Source organism: Pteropus vampyrus, unplaced genomic scaffold (genome assembly GCF_000151845.1).
Source record: "Pteropus vampyrus isolate Shadow unplaced genomic scaffold, Pvam_2.0 Scaffold348, whole genome shotgun sequence".
Classification (NCBI taxonomy): domain Eukaryota; kingdom Metazoa; phylum Chordata; class Mammalia; order Chiroptera; family Pteropodidae; genus Pteropus; species Pteropus vampyrus.
Genome location: NW_011889129.1, coordinates 2619347 through 2638333, shown reverse-complemented (window position 1 = coordinate 2638333; position 18987 = coordinate 2619347). Strand labels below are relative to the sequence as shown.

The following is an 18987-nucleotide window of genomic DNA, read 5'->3' as shown; positions in this document are numbered from 1 at the left end:
CATTTGGTCCAAGAATTCTATGATCAGATGTTTTAAGAAGATGCACTATTATAATCCATCTCAAGTTGTTAGTGGACAAAACAGTTGCTTCGTTAGACTATCTCATTCTCTGTATTAGTTAACTGGGAATGGATTGGGGATTTTTTTGGGCTTTCATAACTGTTGAATGACCATGGTCTAAACCTGTGTTGTAAAATATCCCCTGTCAGGGAAAGTTAGAGTAATTAGATTCCCTACAGTAATACTTGCCTTCTGAAGTCCTGGTCATAAGTAGTACATGTAAAATAGAATAATACCTATAAAAAGAGTTACAGTGTATTGAGTTCCTACTGTGTCCCTGTCATTATTTTAAATGTATCACTAAATACATTAGCTTTAATTCTGACAAGAATGGTGCAAGAGGGCCATGTTTTTACATGTGCCATGTAAAAGAGCATGTTATAGATGAGAGAACTGGGGATCACAGTTAGAAGGCGAGTTGAACCCTAGTGTCTGACTCTAGAGCCCTTATTTGTTCAGCTTTGCCACATGGCCCAGGATGAATAATTCAATCAAGTAAAACATTTAACTCTTGGTATAGCCTTACAGATAGAGTTTGGCATGCAGAAAATTAATGCAGAATTTCCCAGGTTAGTACAGGTGGTTATACAGAGAAAATGAGTGGGTACTAGGATCCTGTTAGGGCTCTTTATATGTTAAGGAAGCTTGGTATGCATATGATTCCTGCTTTGAGGATGGGAAGAGCCAGCTCCAGGAAATCCCTGAGTTCCATATATAGACAATAAAATGACATTACAGAATTGTGAGAGTCAAAGTGTGACCTCTCCTGGAGAGTAGTAAGACTTGAGAGAAGAGACTAAATGAGGACCTTATAAGAAGGCCAGAAATGTTGCTTCTTTATGTCATCTTCAATTAAAAATCCAGAAGAGATTCCTAGTATAATATTTTTTAGAGCAGGAGTTCTTAACTAATGAAGACATTAGTTCTTGGTAGTAATTTTAAAAAGTCGACTTAAGGTAAGGTGATAACAGGCAGTCGACCTACTGATTTTATGTCATTAGCTTTCCCACAAAGTGGAGGTAGGGATTCTTTTATTTCATTCATTAACCAGAAGCCTCTGACTTTCTAGAATTTCTGTTTGAAAATTGCTCCTAAGAAATTTTGAATTTTAGCACTATAATTTTGCCAATCTTTTGGACCATTTGAATTAAAGAAAGAGCATATTAAAAGCTCTGTACAGAGGACTTAATGCATATGGGAAAGCAAGTAGAAGCAGTCAACACAGGATATTGCAAAAACCATGGCAGTATTTTTTGGTGATCTGGATTCTGGCTCTTGTACTTGTGTAAGTCACTTAATTTTGTGTACCCTTTTTCCTAAAAGGAGGATAATGATAATATCTACCATACTTGGCTCACTGGTCATTATATTTCATGTATGTGAATGGGCTTTGAAAACTGAGCACCATACAACTGCAGTGGAAACATATCATAATTTGACTAATTTAATTCAGATGGTTGGGTTTACTTCTTGCTAGAAGAAAAAGATTTGCAGGAGATTCTTTGAGCCATTTTTTAACTTTTGATGCAGGAAATCTATATACAGTGTCTTTCATTTGGGGGAAAAAACCCAAAACTGTTCTTCCCCATTATAGTAGTTTAGAATGACCAAGCTAAAAGTTAATTTTGAAGGGTAAGGTTGATTATGTATAGTGATCCTTTCCACTGTATTCTTAATGATTTGGTGTTAGCTGGGGATATTGAACCTGCTTATCTTCTGGTTTCAGACAGAGGACCCTAGTAAGTGCAGTCCTCGATTTTGGGAGGAGCTCTTCCTCATGAAGGTAAGACTTGATGGCATCTGGATTTTCCTGGTAACCGAGATTGCCTTCTCATGTGTTCTGGGTGCTACACTAAAATTGTACTCAGGCTCTTATTGTTTCCATGGTAGGTGAACTTAGAGTACCTGGAAGGCAAGCTGGAATCTCTTGATGGTGAGGAATTAATGAAGATCAAGGACAACATTAATTGCTTATTTCAGCACTGCATCAAGGCTCTGGGAGAGGAGCATCCAATTCGAGTTGTCAATGCATTGCAGGTACAAAGCTAGGAGACTGGGAAAGTGTGGTTTGATAGAAGAAAGGAATTGTAACACATCCGTTGGGACCTGAGGAACCTAGGATTGCCCTTAGTTATGAAGTTTTCTTTTTTCTTTACTTTTTTAAGTAATCAAACGTCTATGTCATGTTGGTTTATCCATCTTCCTGCTTAAACAAATCGATGCTTATGGTAGTAATCTTGTCCATTTGTACAATTTGATCTAATTTCAGAATTTGACAGAATTTTTATTATTATTCAAGGAAAGGAAGAGATAGGAAACTGAGGCAGAGTTGCTAAGTCTACAGCAAAAATCAGGAGATTCTTAATACAGTATTTTCTCACTATATCAAGAATTTTTTAATTTTTAATTTTCATTTTTATTAGTTTCAGATATACACTGGTTAGACATTTATATAGTTTGTGAAGTGATCCCCGCGATTACTCTAGCACCCATCTGGCTCTACACACAGCCGTTACAATACTGTTGACTCTGTTCCCTATGCTGTGCTCCACATCCCTGTGACTATTTTGTAACTACTAATTTGTACTTCATCTCTTCACCTTTTTCTAAAAATATGGGACACTTCACGAATTTGCATGTCATCCTTGCACAGAGGCCATGCTAATCTTCTCTCTATCCTTCCAATTTTAGTATATGTGCTGCTGCTGAAGTGCGCACTAGATCAGGAGTTCTTAATCTGAGGTTTCAGAGGGTCCTTGATTCCTTGAAATTACAAGTAATATTTTACGTGTATATGTATAATCTTTCTAGAGAGAGGGGTTTCATCAGATTCTCAAAAGAATCTGGAACTCTGAAAACATTAAGAATCATTGTTCTTAAAGCTAAGTGGCATGATCATGAGGAAGATTCATTGAACAGTGATTTCTTGGATGATCGTTATGTGCCAACCATTAGGCTCGTGGGGATATATTATAGGCTTCCCGAGGACAAAGACTTTGATAGTTTCATTCAGTTCTTTATTCCTACTGTATAGAACAATGCCTGGCAAATATTCAGCATTCTAGAAGTAAATTTTTATTGAATAAATGATAGGCAGAGTTTCTAAAGTTTATGGTCTGGTAGCTCTAAGTGTAGCCTTGGGCTGAGTGCCTAGGGCAGTGATTAACAGATATAATACACAGCCCCATGACAACATAAAGGATTTTATTGGAAGTTTTGGTTGACTGGGTTTAAGTTTTTAACTTACTAGTTGGCCAGATCACTTCGTAAGCCCTAATTTTCTCACTTGTAGAATGTAGAAATAACCTCTTAGGCTGATGCCTCAGAAAGAAGGGCGGCGTTTATCTTGTAGCTTTGTTAACCTCTGGCACAGTAAATTCCATATTTTGAGCATCACAGTTGTAGAGGCTCATTGAGAGTTGACATGAAAGTTGGAAATTGTACTTCCAGTAGTTGCAGTGGCTCACGGTGGGGGTGTAAATTGTAAACTGTTTTTAGTCCAGTGGAAATAAATTGACATTAAGCCATTTGGCGATCCATAAAAATATTACTATATATTACAATATTACATTATTGTAATAGCTTATACTTATTGAACTTTAACAAAGTTCCAGGTACTATTTTTTGAGCTTTAACAAAGTTCCAAGGACTATTCTGAGTTCTTTACAGTATTAATTCATATAGTCCTCACAGCATCCCTGTGAGATGTGTACTATTATTATCATTCCCACTTCGTAGATGAGAAAACTGAGGCACTGAAAAGTTAACTGATTTGTCCAGCCTCACACAGCTGGTAAGTAGGAATGTAATGAATATAAGATGTAAAGCAATTGATTGTTGTTATATAGGGACCCAAATACTCGTAGTTATGAAAAAAATAATTACTAAAAATGATAAACCATAATATAAATACTAAAATTAATTTTAAATAAAGGGAAGTTTCTCCAATTCCATGATGCAAACTCAAGAACTATTTTTTATTTTTGAATACCACCTTCCAGTCTTTGTCTGCAGTGCAGTTTTTAAAAAGAGGATGGCCAAAAAGCAACAAAAAAAAGAATGACGACAGTTTTAGTTGCTGTTCCTCTTTTGATTTCTGGATTCTGGAGCTCAAGTGTTTGAGTAGTTGAATGTCAGCTGTGCAAGGAGGTGGTTCCGAGGTAGCAATGTGAGGCTACAGATCCAGTGCTCTTTGTGTTTTGAGACTTCCTCTCTAGAAAGAATTCTTTCTCTCATCTCTGCAGACCTTGTGTGCACTTATTCGAGGAGTTCACCAAAAGAATAAGTCTACCTCTGGGTTTGACATTATCAACATGCTGATGGGCTTTGACAAGGCGGAGCTGTGCATGAAGGTGAGACATAAGCTGCAGATGTGCTTGTGGATAGCTGCTTTTGACAGCTGTTCCTGGGTACCATCTGCAGACAGATGTACTAGAAGATCTGGACTCACATAGATAAAGATGATTAAATTTAGCCTTGAATTTGGGTATTTTTATTTCACAGGTTTGGTTTATCTGAATAAAGGAAGATTTGAAATTCAGATTTGAATTGAGGCATCTATTCCTTGCAGAATAAAGACTGAACAGTTTATTTTATGATGTATATCATATGATCATACATTCTCAAAAACATTTATGAGCTTAAATATAACAAATTAATATACAAGGGTAACTTTAGTTCTAAACATTAAGCTTTCTTATTTTACACAATGGCTATTAGAATTTTTATTTTTACTGTTTGACACTTAAAAAATAACAGCTTTATTGATATGTAATTTGCATATCATGCAGTTCACCCTTTTAAAGTTCTGCATTCAGTGGTTTTTAACATATTCATGGAGTTGTCCAACCATCGCCACTTTTAATTACAAAACATTTTTACCACCCAAAAAAGAAAACATGTACCCATTAGCAGTCATTCTCCATTCCCACTTCTCTCTAGCCCCAGAACCATTGATCTGCTTTATGTCTCTATGGCTTTACCTATTCTGGACATCTCATGTAAATGGAATCACACGTGGTGTTCTGTTTCTAACTTCTTTCACTTAGCATGTTTTTAAGGTCCATCCTTGTTGCAGCATGTATCAGTACTTAGTCTCTTATGGTTGGTTAGTATTCCATTCAGTGAATGTACCACATCATTTTATTTATCCATACATCAGTTGATGTACATTTTGAATATTTCAACATTTTGGCTATTATGAATAATGCTTTGAAATTCTTGTACAAGTTTCTGGGGGATATATGTTTTCAATTCTCTTGGGTATATACCTAGAAGTAGAATTGCTGGGTCATATGGTAACTATGTTTCTAACATTTTGAGGAACTGCCAAACTGTTTTCCAAAGTTGCCATACTGTTTTACAGTTTCACCAGCAATGTATGAGGGTTCTAATTTCTCCTCATCCTTGTCAACAATAGCTTTTGTCTTTCGTGTATATTTTTTTGGAGAAATGTCTATTCGAATTCTTTGTCCATTTCCAGATTCAGTTGTTTGTCTTTCTATTGTTGAGTTGTAAGCGTTCTTTATATATTTTGAATGTAAGTCCCTTATCAGATATCTGATTTGGAGTATTTGACACTATCTTAAATGAATGTTGTTCATTTGAAGAACTAGTCTTCTGTCACTCACTAAATTTAGAATAAAGAAATTTGTGTGCCAAAGAATCCTTATAGTCATTAGCTTATTTTAAAAAGTTATGAATATACAATTATGAATATACAAAGATTTAGTACCTGGAGTCGGTTTTTAATTCTAATCTGTACAGTCCATATATATGTCATGGTAAAAATCCCATATCTTTCATTCTCATTATTCTAACTACTGCCGATATGCTGCTGATTACTAAGTCTCTATCTTTAGCTTTAACATTCTCTCTGAGTCTCAGAGTTGTATATGTACGTACTCTGTAAGCACTTGCTGAATATACCCACTCACACATTCCTAAGTATCTCTTGCTCGATATATCCAAAATGGAACTCATTGTTTTCCCTACATCTGTTCTTCATTCATTCCCTATCAGAATAGGGGCATCTGTCTTCTTAGTCCCGCAAGCCAAACGCCTGGGAGTCATCCTTGACTCTTTTCTTTCCCCTGCCTTTCATTTCTAGACGATCACTAAGTTCAGCTAATTTTACCTTAGCTCATTTTTCTCATACCTGTCTTTTTTTTTTCCATATTGCTAGTGTCCCCAGTATCTTTCACCTGAACTAGTGTCTCCAGTATCTCTCATCTGAACTATTGCCTTCATGTATTCTTTTGACAAACATTTGTTAGGTTCCAATGTGCCAGGCACTGGGGATACAGAGGCAAATAAGACATTAGCATACAGTAGACCCTCACTACATATTTGTTGAGTTAGTCCTCATTTGTCTCCTTCTCTTCAGGTTTACCATCTTTAAATCTGTTATCCACATGGACACCAGAGGTAGTGTATCTTACACTCAAATATTTCCTGCTGAAAACCCTTCATTAGTTTCCTATCACTAATAGGATAAAGACCAAACTCCCTAGTTAGCTTTATAAAACTTTTGTGATCTGCTATTTCTTTAGTCTAATCTCTCACCACTATGCTTTGCTCTTTATACTTCTATAATAACAAACTACTTGTATTCCAACTCCAGACACAGCCATTTTATACCTCATGTATCTTTGATCATGCTAATGCCTGTCTAGAATTCCATTCCTCTTCAAATTTTAATTATTTCCTAGTGATTTTTCAAAATATACCCCCACCCTTGAGAAGTCCTGGAATAGGTGACATCTGAGCTAATTCTCTTCCTCCATGTATATTTCTGTTACAGTAACCATTAAATCAAAAGTATTTACTTATTTTTCTCTCTCATTAGACTAAAAATACTTTGAGAGCAAGGGTCATTGTCTTATTTTTTTCTTCTGTTTTTGAAAGCACAATAATTAGCATATAGTAGACCCTCACTACATATTTGTTGAGTTGAAGTATCTTATTTTGAACCTTCACTTGACCTTTCAGCATGCTAAATCCTTATTCTCCATTCATTTTCTTTCTTCATTTAATGTAAAATATTTTTTCTTCCTTCTGTTGTAGTATCTAAGTGTTTCATCTTTTGATTACATTGGATCTAATAGCTGGTTGTTAGTATAAGTGATAAACTCTCATCATATTGTCTAGTGGAACTGACCAGGATAGAGACAGGCTAGCTTTGTTGGATAGTGTATGTGACCAGTGTTAGCCAGTAGTGATTCTGACTTGTTGTTTGTTCAGTGTGCCTGCATCAAGTAGTCATGCTTTCTTTGTCAAATAATGGATCTTGTTTAGTTTTTGAACTGCTCTCATTAAGCTTGAACTTAACCATTTATTTTTTAATTTAATTACATTTTATTTATTTAGCTTATTATTGTTTTAAATTTATATATTTATTATTTAATTTAACCATTATTATTGACCTTTTAAAAACTTACTTCATTCTAATCTAAATGTTTATATATGGATGACAGGCTGCAAACATTCATTTGGTAGAATAGTGAATTCTATTGTTCTGTGTACTCATTTTAAAATATTTTCCCCAAAATAACTAGACTTAGAAGTTTTTTTTTTTTTTTTTTTTTTTTTGTCTAGGCCTCCGGGAATGATGTTTGCTTTATTGTGTGTTATTCATATTATCCTATGTAACATAATCCAGAATTGGACAAAGACACAGTACAAATGTTATTTGATATGGTTTAACACTTACTGGTTCTGTTTCTCAGAACTTGATGGAGAGTTTGGATTCATTGCTTTGTGCAGAAGGTTCTGAAAGTCTGAAGAGTTTATGTCTGAAACTTCTCCTTTGCTTAGTGACCGTGAGTGACCCATCTATATGTTTCTTTGTCAAGTGTATTAATTGGCAGCAGGGGCAAGCTTATTTAAATAATTGAGTCTAAAGTTAGAAAGGAAAAGAGAAAAATAAATTTTCTACTGGGGCATTACATCATCACTTTGTTGTATTTGAATGTGTAGAAGGAAGTTAGTTGCATGGGCTTTCACTTCCTGAAAATTGCTCTTTGGAGCAAGTACTGCATTTTAACACGCAGGATATGTGATAATTGTCACTTTAGATACATTCCTGGAGAACTCCTCTCTTCTGGATTGTCAGATTTGTCCTTCTCATCAGGTCTCATTTGGAAACAGTTTTTGTGATTCTGAATATTTTTATTTGTTCTGACTTTGACTTTATAGCATGAAGCTTGCCCGTAACTTCTAGTGGGTGGAGAGCATGGTATTGTTCATGTACTTCAGGTGGTTCCCTTTCCCTGCTCAGAGACTTCTGGATCAAAAATTTCTTCCTGTGCATTTGAGGAATGAAACCCAAGAGACTAGTAAGCAAATGCTTGTGTGAGGGTATGAGAGAAACAATGAGAAGTTCAGAGATTTAGGGAGTTTTAATTTGCTAAGTTCCTACCCTTTTAGTGTCTATTTAGGCTCTGGTGGCTTCAGGATTGCTTATGAAGGTCTACTAAGTATCTAGTAGATCTTTAATGTTAAATGTTTTAACATTTTTGTTTCTCTTAGATGCTAGGAGAGGAGATAGATATACGAAATATCAGAGTGCCTCAGTGTAGACTTTAAAAAAGTCTTTTATTGCATTTAGGTGACAGATAACATCAGCCAGAACACTATCCTGGAGTATGTAATGATCAACAGCATATTTGAAGCAATTTTACAGGTTGGTCAATTCCCTTGTCACCTTTTTCTCTTTTGGGTAAACCACCTCTTAAAATCTTCTCTGCATTCCTAAGAACTAGGAGTTAGCACTCTTATGCATTTCTGGATCTTGTTACAGATACTGTCCCATCCCCCAAGTCGTAGGGAGCATGGGTATGATGCTGTAGTCCTCTTGGCTTTGCTGGTGAATTACAGAAAATATGAGGTAAGTGGGCCCCTTCATGGACAGTAGTTATCTTTCTATAGTCTTCCTAAATGTGGCCACTCCTACTGGAATTTGCTTAATGTAGAAGATATATTCTTTGTAAATGGTATATAGATTAATCTTGATAAACCAAATTAAAAAAATTCTATATTACATGCATGGGGCAGAAGATATAGCTGTTTAAAGGATTCCTGTGGTGCAAGTTCTAATAAAGTGTGTAAATATCCCTAATGCAGTGGTTTGCTAACCCAGCTTATTATTAGAATCACCTAGGAATGCTTTAAAAAGAAGAAATTTCTGGGCTTTACTCTCAACACACTGAATCAGCATCTCTTGAGGTGGGACCTGGGAATCTGTGTGTGTGTTTTTTTAAGATCTTTTATTGAATATGATGATTGGCCAGGATTGGAAGCCACTGACCTAATGCATCTGTTTTAAGAGATTGGACTTTTTATATGTTGGATTTGCTTAATGTAGTTCACTTGTATATATAAGTATCACTGTTCGTCTGGGAGTTTTTATAGATTTTAATGGAAATGGAAGGCAGAGCCTTATCCATATTAATTCTGGAGTTTTCTTTGCCCTTGAATTAACTGGGGACAGATTTACAGGTTTTTGAATTGAAGGGCAGAACACAGAGATTTCTACTTGAGTTGGTGCGTCTATTTAATTCCTCTCAAAAGGCAGAAGAATACACAGAAAAGGGAGGGGGCCACTTAGGGAAAACCCAGGGCTTCATTGGAGAGAGCTTCGGAGGAATAGGGAGCATTTGGCACTGAGTTCTAGACATTGAGAGTACTTTACTGAACCCAGAAGCTAGGAGCTGCATTAAGGCAGTCTGACTCCCCTAAGAAGTAGCAGTGCTATGAGAAGTGGGCCAGCCAGAGGGAGGATTTTCATTTCTAAATTTCTGAATCTTCACTTAGTGATGTTTGATATGATTCCTAGCCAGGCCGAAAGTGATAGGGAACAAATTCTGGAGCTTATTCTTGTAAAGGGCATATGAAGAAGGAGAGGCTGTGAGAAAGGAATACTTAAAGAGGAACTGGAATATATGGAGCAATGTTAATGTGTTATAAATCCCAGGAGCTGATTACTTTCATTATCTTGGAGGAACTGATGAATGGTGTGTAGAGCTACTAATAAATATGTAATTTATCACCAACACCTGTTTTTCTGGTGATCTGGAGGGGTTGGCATGGTAGCCATTTTGATCTCTGTCATGTGTAATAGCCTCTGGGGCCTTATTACAACAGCAAGAAAAATAGCTGAGGAAAAATGCTAAAGATAGTTAAAGAGAGTTGAGTTATATGTGATAGGAAAGCACCATCATCAGTAATGAATATTTTCAGAACATTCTGCTGGATGCAGGCCATTCTGAGGCAATGGCTTAACTTCTCTAAATGTGAACTGAACCCTAGCTCAGCCCAGTAGGGCTCTTTGAAATGTCAGCCTGAAAAATTGGACATGGCTAAGGAACTGGAGAAAATCATATTTCTGGAGTGAGGCATGCATCTTTTAGTCTGTCAGAAGCCCCAGAAGAATTAATATAGTAGGCAAGGGCAAGCTGGTGGGCATAATTTATCTGAGCTTTGCAGCTTTTGATGTAAGTCACTCACCAGAAACCATTAAGGAAGCCTAGTGACCATGGAGCAGGAAGATTTTTGACAGAAACATGAGGAATTCCAGAGAAACACAGCAAAACCAAAAGCTGGTGAAATTTTATGCAAACTAGTACGAGAGGGTGTATGCTGGGGAGAGCAGCATTCTAGTTACCACTACAATCTACCCCATGACCAATATGGTAAGTTGTAACCTTTCTAGAAAGGTGCACAGGGCACCAGAGAGGCTGGCTGCTCAGCCGAACGAAAAGAAGGCAAATAAGGTGTTAGACTTGAATGGAAGTGATAGAAAAGATGTCATGTAGTAAATGTAAATAGTTCTTTCTTATCTTAAATAATGCATTCCATTTTAGTCATTTCATCTAAAGAGATAGAGGAGGCAAGAAAAAAGGGTCTAGGGAAGTTCAGTGAAAAATAGTAAGTATGGTATGGTTTAGATCAAATAAAGTAGGACCCTATTAGAGTGATCCCATGAAAGCTCACTGAGTTTGTAATTCTGTTTTGGAGATGAAAAGTAGATTGCCCCCAGTTTTAAAATGTGACCAGCACAACAGGTGCATAGCGTTAAGGAGAATCAGTGTCTGGCATTAATATCCTGGCCTTCTAGATTGGCCATGTCTCCTGAGATAAAGTGACACAGTCTCCAACTGCTGCCCTGAACATGATATTTCCTAGAAATTATGAAATTGTTTATTATGTCCAGTTGCAAGTTGTTCCTTTTCTTTTTTTCTCTCCTTTTTTTTACTTCCCTAAAGAGCTTCCTTTGTGATAAAAATGTCAAAGGAGAAGAAAATATAGTTACTAATCATTGAGCCCTTACCATATTCTAGATATACTAAGGATTTTACATGTCTTACTTTATTTAAGTCTCACAGCTACCCTAAGGAAGAAGATATTATCTCCATTTTTCAGATGTGGAAATTGAGTCTAATGTTCGTAACTTGTCATAATAAATAGAGGAGCTAGAATTCAAACCCTTGCTTTTAGCCACCTTGCCTTTTCCCTAACTGCTGCTAAAGCATAGGCTTTTCTTGGTAATCAGATGATCTATATTACTACCTACAACTGTGTACTTTTGGGAAAGTGAGTGACTAGGACTTTCAAAAATTATGCCAAGAAAAGTGGCCTTCTTTTAGGAGAAGGTGGCATCTCTAGGTCAGCCTATTGCTGATTTTCTTTTCCAAGGATCCACTTGCATTGGATTTTGTCTGAAGTCTGTAGCACCAGCAGGATTTGACTGTTGATTATAAAAGAGTTGAGAGCTTTCCTCTGTTAGATCAAGTGACAAATGGAGTAAGTTTTACTTCCTTGAATTGTGTTGTAGAAAACCTTATAAGCATTTGGCCTGTTAAGAAAGCAAAGCTTTCTCTTTCTCTATTCCCAATTGACATTCGAAAGATGCCCTCAGAAACTTGATTAAATAAGGTCTGTGTGGGGGGTTAGCCTTTCAGTTGGGTTTCCCTGTTTCTCAGTAATGAGTTTTCTTGGTTGCTGTAAAAACTGCCAGTCTGAGAACTATTGTTCCTTATTTCCCTTGGATTAGAATTGGTGCATGATCTACATGAGGCCTTTCCTTACATCTCATGAGTGGGATGTTTTCAAGGTGACCAGGTCATTGGTTCTTATCCTACCATAGGAAATGGCCCAAATGCTTAATGAGTTTAAATATATGTTCATTTCCATATGCTGCCCAGCTGAGATTGGGTCTGAAAAAACTCAAGATATCTTCCAATGCTATAAGTGATGGGACAGTCATTAAATCCCAGTGTCTTGACCAGATTGTAGTTTGGGTAATTACATCCTTTTTTTTTAGTTCCCCTGCAGTGTTATTTGGGTATTGGATCCATAAATGGCCTCTCTGGCTGTTAAGCAGCTGCCACTTTTACCCCCAAGGTGGCTTTGTTTTACGGGTGGGTGAATCAGTCCTGCATATCATTTGTGGAATGGTTAGGGAGCCTTTGCGATGAGACTGTAACTTAGCAACATATAAATTTGTGCCTATGGCAAAGAAGCTTTTATGTCCCCCAAAAGACAGTTGTCCCTATGGATTCAGTAAATTATTGGCAAGATAGGACAAAGTGAGTTTTGTGCAGTATTCACTTACTTCTTAGAAACAAATAAGAGGGAAAGATGGGGGAAGTGGCAGATATAGGCCTGAGCTGATTTAGCCTAGAAGAAAATGCAGGTAGAATAGAACTTGTATGTGTGTGTCTGTGTGTGTGCGTGTGCTTGGGGAATGCCCATGCACACTGATTTACTGGAAATGGAGAGGGCCCTATAGATGCATTTTTGTTAATATTTTGTTAAATAGTTAATGGGTTCTTAAGTAGGTCACACTCACCTTGAGTCTCCTTTTTTCTTTCAGTCTGTGAATCCTTATATTGTGAAGCTGTCTATTGTGGATGATGAGGCCACTCTTAATGTGAGTATCTGGATCTTTGTGTTTTGTTTTAATTACTTGCATTCTGTGGACTTCTTTCAGTGGATATTTAGAAGAGAAAGCAGAGAGCTATTGTGTTAATTTCATCTGGCTATGAAGAGAGAATTGGTGTTCTTTTTAGAGCATTAATACAACTATCTTAATGTATTCTATCTTCTCATCATGGAAGGAAGGTTTGAGGAGGCATTTGCTTGCTAATCATGATGAAACGGTTATGTTTCATGGTGTAGTGTGCTGAGGTTGACTATCCTACAGAGTCAATAAGTTACATTTCCAAGAATAAGAAGGCTTAGATGGTGTATCAAATCACCATGATGTACACTTTAAATATCTTCCAATTTTATGTCAGTTATACCTCAATAAAGTTGAAATAATAAAAAGGAACCTTAGTTGGCCAAATGATGGGAGATTACTACTTATAGAACTAGCCATATGATATTTATAAGCCTGACTTGGTAAAGCTAAAACATGAACATATATATGTATCTGCTACAATATATCATTGAAAGTTTGGGAAATAACATCTGATTTCTGAATATAGGGAGGAGGAACATGACCAGGTGTCTGACTTTATTCTCTTTCCATTTTGCCCTCTTCATTCTTCTTTATGAATGGGAAGCACATATGATTCATTTTGTTGCCTTATTTTGTGTCGTGCTTAATAGATTCTAGAAGGAAAGTTGATAAGTCATTTTATCATTTATTGGATGTTTCTTTCCAATTATACTTTTGTTTTCCTGTGGCCTGAAAGAGAATGGCTTGTTTATATGCACCTTCATTTAGCATGGGATACATTGTCACTTTCATTGTGGTTGTTTTAGAGACGTGAGAGTTTTTGTTTTTGTCTTCTCTTTTGAGGTGAAAATGATCCCAGTAGAATTGTCAGTGATCTGGGCTGGTCTGTTTCATCCCCTATTACTCTATTAAGTAACAATAAGATAATTAGATCAGAAAAATCTCTCCAAAGAAATTCCTTTTGATGTTGTGGGAATGTCTCTCAGAACTTTCGTATTTGTTGCCAAATTTCAGGTAGAACTTCTTGGGCTTGGACCTTGGGGGTGCAATTAGTGTTTTCCTTGGCCTAATCATAGTATCACCACGAGCTCTTTAATTCACCTGTGCTATCTTTTTTTCTTTCTAGGGAATGGGGCTTGTGATTGCTCAGGCTTTATCTGAGTATAACAGGTAAGTCCACTTTCTAGAAGAGAAAGTTCTAATTTTCATTTGAATTTGGTTGAGTAGGAAACAGGTTTATTAGAGTCTTGGGTGAATGAATGTCTCTTACCTATCCTAGAAGAGTACTCAGAGGTACATCTGCTGGTGGATGTGTTTGTTCTAGCTTGTCTTGATAGCTTTATCAGGGGTTGTTTCTAACACCAGGGAAAAAGTAGCCATGAGGTTAATGTCCATCTTTTCTTTAAGCAATTAGACACATTCTTTTACAACTTTTGGTATTTTATTGCAGAGCATTTTAACTAGTATTCCAGCCACAAGCACACATTTAGCCCAGTGTATCGTACAGAAATAATTTTCTATGTAAAAAAAGGTTGAAAAGCACTGCTTTTTTGTATGCTTAAAAATTAAGTAAAAGGAAAAAACATACTGAATTAGTTCAACAGTTGACAGATGCTTTTTTTTTCATCAGGAATCAACTACAAATTCCCAGAGTCCCTGTCTGTTCTGGGAGCTCTCTTCATTGATGCTTACTTTTTCTCCTGCTAGGGATGGGGAAGGATCTGGTATTCAGTGAATGGAAACCAGACGTTTTCCTAATCCTGGCAGGGCCAGGCAGGGTCTTTCTTGCTCCTTTCCAGACTTTCCTCATGCACAATTGGGTGTTGGAATTTTAAATCTATCCCATCTCTACAAATAGGTTACTTTTAGCCCACAGATTTCCCTGCTTCTTCCTTCAGAAATAAACAAGAATTTTCATTCTTACAGCCTTGAAGTAATTTCTCTGTCACACTTTTTAACTAATAGTCTGTTTGAGAAATAACTGGATCAGCCATATGTTAGAGCAGTTTCACACTTTTGCAGCTTGCTTTCTAAGTCTCTCCCAGAGTAGCCAGGCATTTTGGTACACACTACCTCAAGAGCAGATGTGTGCCTATTAACTTGCAGGGGAAACTGCAGGGACTAGGCTGTCAATGCTTTTGTTTTTTGGAGTCAGTGAATTATACTAGTGCCCTGCCTGATTACCTAGAATACCAAGGACAAAGACATATTCGATAAATAATACTAAAGTTGAATTTAGTTATTTTTGTTCAGGCAGTATAAAGACAAGGAAGAAGAACACCAAAGCGGTTTTTTCTCTGCTTTAACAAATATGGTAAGTCTTACTTGTTTTTTCTCTCCTGCTCAGAAATGTAAGAGGTCTGCAGAGATAGGCAAATCTAGGTTAAGAAGTTCAGATGTTTGAGGTGATGGCTTGATGAAGAGAGAGAGAGGCTGCTCAGAGCAAATTTTTTTGAAAGCTGTATCTCTTAGTGATTTTCAAACCTAAGTGAGATAGGAGAAAGAGCTTAGATTCCTCTGGGATGGATTTTTTCAAATTAATTAATTCAGTTTTTAAGGCCTACAGAAAAAATACATAAGCTAGACTTTTGCTTTCTGAAGAGTTGGCTCTGTTTGAGGACTTGACCCTATGGAACACAGAATAGGAGGGTTTAGATCTGAATCCAAACGTGAGTGCTCCTTGTCTGTCTGCGGTGGCCAGTCTGTCCCTCATAGCTGGTCCTGGAGTCAAGGGATTGGTGCAGTGGATCTGAATCACCTCTCTGAAGGCCCAGTGGGCTGAGAGGGCCATGGTCTAGGAAGGTTATTGGTCTAATTTACAAGATTGCTGAGGAAGCGTTCTCAATTTTGGCATTACAGACATTTTGGGCTGCATAATCTGGGACTGATTTTTAAGAGATAAATCTAGCAGTTCTTAGAATCTAGGCAGATTCAGAGAATCTGTCTTCTTGGGTATCACTATTCAAGTAAGCAGCCCTAGGTCAAGACAGTTTTTTAATTTATTGCAAGGAACAGCCATCCTTCTTCCCCTTAACAGGCAATTTTTTCCCTAAATGCCTATGCCTTTTCCTCTTCTTTTCTTCTCAGATTCTACTCTCAGGAAGGACTTGATAAGCTCTTTAACTCTGAAGCATAAATAAGTAAAGTCTCTCAGAGGTCAGAGCAGTAGGAGCGTTCTGTATTGATGTTTTGTTAAATGAATTTGTTAAATGTGTAGTTTTGGACATCAGTAAGCAGGTAGAAAGGTATTTTTAGAGGGATGGGCATCTTTCTCAGTGCCTCGGATATCACACATATTGAAGGCAACCTACTGTTTACTTTTTCGGCCGCCCTGCCTAGGACACAAACTAAAGATTTTGTGATCTGGACAATGGGTCTCACATAGACAGTTCTTGGCTGAAACCCAAATATTCCTCCAAAGACAGCTCTGTGTTAGATGAAATCAGCCTGCTTTCTGTGTTGTCTCATGAATTAGTTTTTGAACTTCAAATAAGCAACTTCCAGGGAAGCTGCAGAGTGATGAGGATGTCTAGGGTAACATTTACTTGCTGTCAGCAGTTACTAAACTTACACATCGAAAAAGAGAGCTGGACAAAAGTACTAAGCCCCTTTCAGGAAAGATAACTCAGTGGAGTTCTCATTATTTCAGTTATTACTTATGATTCTTTTAAGATCTTCAGAGTAGGCTGGTTTGGGTTGTGTATGTCTGGTGGGCCAGAGTTCCGAGTTCCTTTGGGCTGCAAGTAGCTTGTTTTTTTCACTAATAAAAGGCTTAATAGGCAGAGAGAGTTCTTATATTTTTCTGCTGTAAGTCTGTAATTCCCCGTTTCTTCCACAGGTGGGCAGCATGTTCATAGCAGATGCCCATGAAAAAATCTCAGTACAGTAAGTGCCTGACATTCTTGTGTAGTGACTTGAGCTTTAGTGCGGACTCTGTGACTGGATAAGAGTGTGAAATGTTACCTCTTGCTAATCTTTTACAGATTCAGACTTTTTTGGTGATTTGTCAAATATTTCTTGGGTTTTAATAATGGACTCTTAGAAAACTCTACTTTGGTTTTGTATATGGGGCCCCAAGAAGCTGAAAAACTGTTCCCATCTCTCTGGAATGAAGTGAGAGAAGACTGGCTGTCTGAGCCAGTTAAGGACTTAACTGGATTGGGGTGGGAAAGTGAGAGTGAAAATAGTGAATAAAGTAGATAAGAACTAAGAAATTAAAGTTAATGCCTTTTACTCTTTCCTTTTTGTCTGTTATACCCTGTACATAAGCCCAACAAGGGAATAAAGGGAGCATTAGAAACTCAGAGGGATTGATAATGAGGAGCTGGGGTGAAATCTTATCTTGATGGCTATTTTGTTTTAACTCCTCCACTATAACAGCCTCTTCAATTTGTTCTCTTTCTCTTTAGAACCAATGAAGCCATCCTTCTGGCACTTTATGAAGCTGTTCATTTAAATCGCAACTTCATCACAGTGTTAGCCCAGGTTGGTTGTATTAAAAACTCCAATCCTTTTTCTCCCTGAATTTCATGCAAATTAACTCCATTGAAAAGCCTTCCTGGCTTTGCCTGTTTAAGCCCTGCTTTGCATTGGTAAGTGGTAGTAACAAAGAGTTGCATCATTTGCCTTTGCTTGTGCTCTCCTCAAGTATGTATGTTTCCATCTGAAGTGGGTCTGATAACATGCAAAGTTAATGGTTTTGACCAGTTTACTGATTCTATTAACCCAAATGAGTTGAGATTACTTCATTTGGCTCACTGGAAATCCCTTGGCATTATCTGCCCATATGAATTTTTATATCAGGCTTTCTGCTTTCTAAACCATTGTGGAATTACAACTGGAGATAAAATAGGCCAAGTTACATATCTTATTATCTCACCAATTTCCAAAGAAGAAAAGTAAAAAATATCCTGTCCAGTGTAAGGTTAACTGTTAACAGAAGAAATGGTCTACAGATATTGAAAGCATGAAGTCACAATACCAGTGCTGGGTCATTTGCCTAAGGGATATAGCCTCAGTAGTTGGTACAGAAGGAGACTAAAAATACACTGAGAACTCAAGTGCTCCATTGAAATCTGTCTTAAAAAATTGATAAAGCGTTTTCATTTTAAAGCCAGATTGTTTAAAATATGTATGAAGTTTCTTTTAAAGGAGAGTTTTCTTATGCTTTTTTTCTCAAAGGGCAGATGTGTATGGGATCCACTGAGATTGAGTTTAACAACAACAAAAAATGTCATACTTGAAAAGCAGTGTGTTGGTTTGGGGTCTGGTTAGGAGGACATTTATCATTTCACAATTGATAAGAGACTTTATTTACCATTCTCACTGTTTCTTGACTGCTCTCTGAATTCTGTAACTGATATTAAAGAGAGGTAAAGGCTAGTAAAGCTGTTGGGGAGAAGGGAGTAAGTTGCAACTCAGTTTAATTCTTAAGAACTGCTGTGGCAGGGATGGCTAAGGAAGGTCAGGGACAGAGGAGTTATCTTTTTTGGTTCCCACTGGATATCTTCCCCATGTCTTCACCTTTCCACCCCACACACTCTTATTTGTTGTGAAACAGGCAGGCTGCCATCTGCATAGCTCTTTTTATAGTACCTGTTATTCCCTTGGTTCACTTGCATTTATTGTCAACTTTGTGGTCATCAGAATAGTCTATAGATGTATTTTAGGTTGATCTGATAAAAGTAGTCCTTTCCAAGGTTTAGATAGGACTGCTAATGCTCCCTTTTTTGTAGCATAATCCTGCATATTTGTTTACTCCAGTGTCTTTTTTGTATGGTTCTGCAGAAATACTTATATAATGGTAACTTAGTTGCTTTAAAAAACTAGCCCACAGAACAGTTAGAGTTTAGCAAGCATCCACAGTAATCAGATAGTCATGAGAACTAGATGTAGAAGCGGTCCCCCCTCAGTGAGCTTTCTGTCTTTGAGGCCAGGAATACCAGAAAGGATATTAAGCAGAT

General features: G+C 37.1%; 1 protein-coding gene and 1 non-coding gene across 2 annotated transcripts in view; one reads left to right on the top strand and one right to left on the bottom strand.

Annotated features, from left to right (window-relative positions):
* CUNH10orf76 (chromosome unknown C10orf76 homolog) overlaps window positions 1-18987 on the top strand; it is a 150639-nt gene that overhangs the window by 11790 nt on the left and 119862 nt on the right. The window contains exons 3-13 of the mRNA XM_023522538.1: window positions 1787-1843; window positions 1951-2097; window positions 4305-4412; window positions 7788-7880; window positions 8669-8743; window positions 8861-8947; window positions 12935-12991; window positions 14151-14194; window positions 15278-15338; window positions 16863-16909; window positions 17434-17509. Coding sequence (XP_023378306.1) covers window positions 1787-1843; window positions 1951-2097; window positions 4305-4412; window positions 7788-7880; window positions 8669-8743; window positions 8861-8947; window positions 12935-12991; window positions 14151-14194; window positions 15278-15338; window positions 16863-16909; window positions 17434-17509 — 852 coding nt within the window. The remainder of the gene's footprint in view (window positions 1-1786; window positions 1844-1950; window positions 2098-4304; window positions 4413-7787; window positions 7881-8668; window positions 8744-8860; window positions 8948-12934; window positions 12992-14150; window positions 14195-15277; window positions 15339-16862; window positions 16910-17433; window positions 17510-18987) is intronic.
* On the bottom strand, window positions 2669-2778 carry LOC111731094. The gene has a single exon (XR_002776950.1). It is a non-coding gene; the product is annotated as a U6 spliceosomal RNA (small nuclear RNA).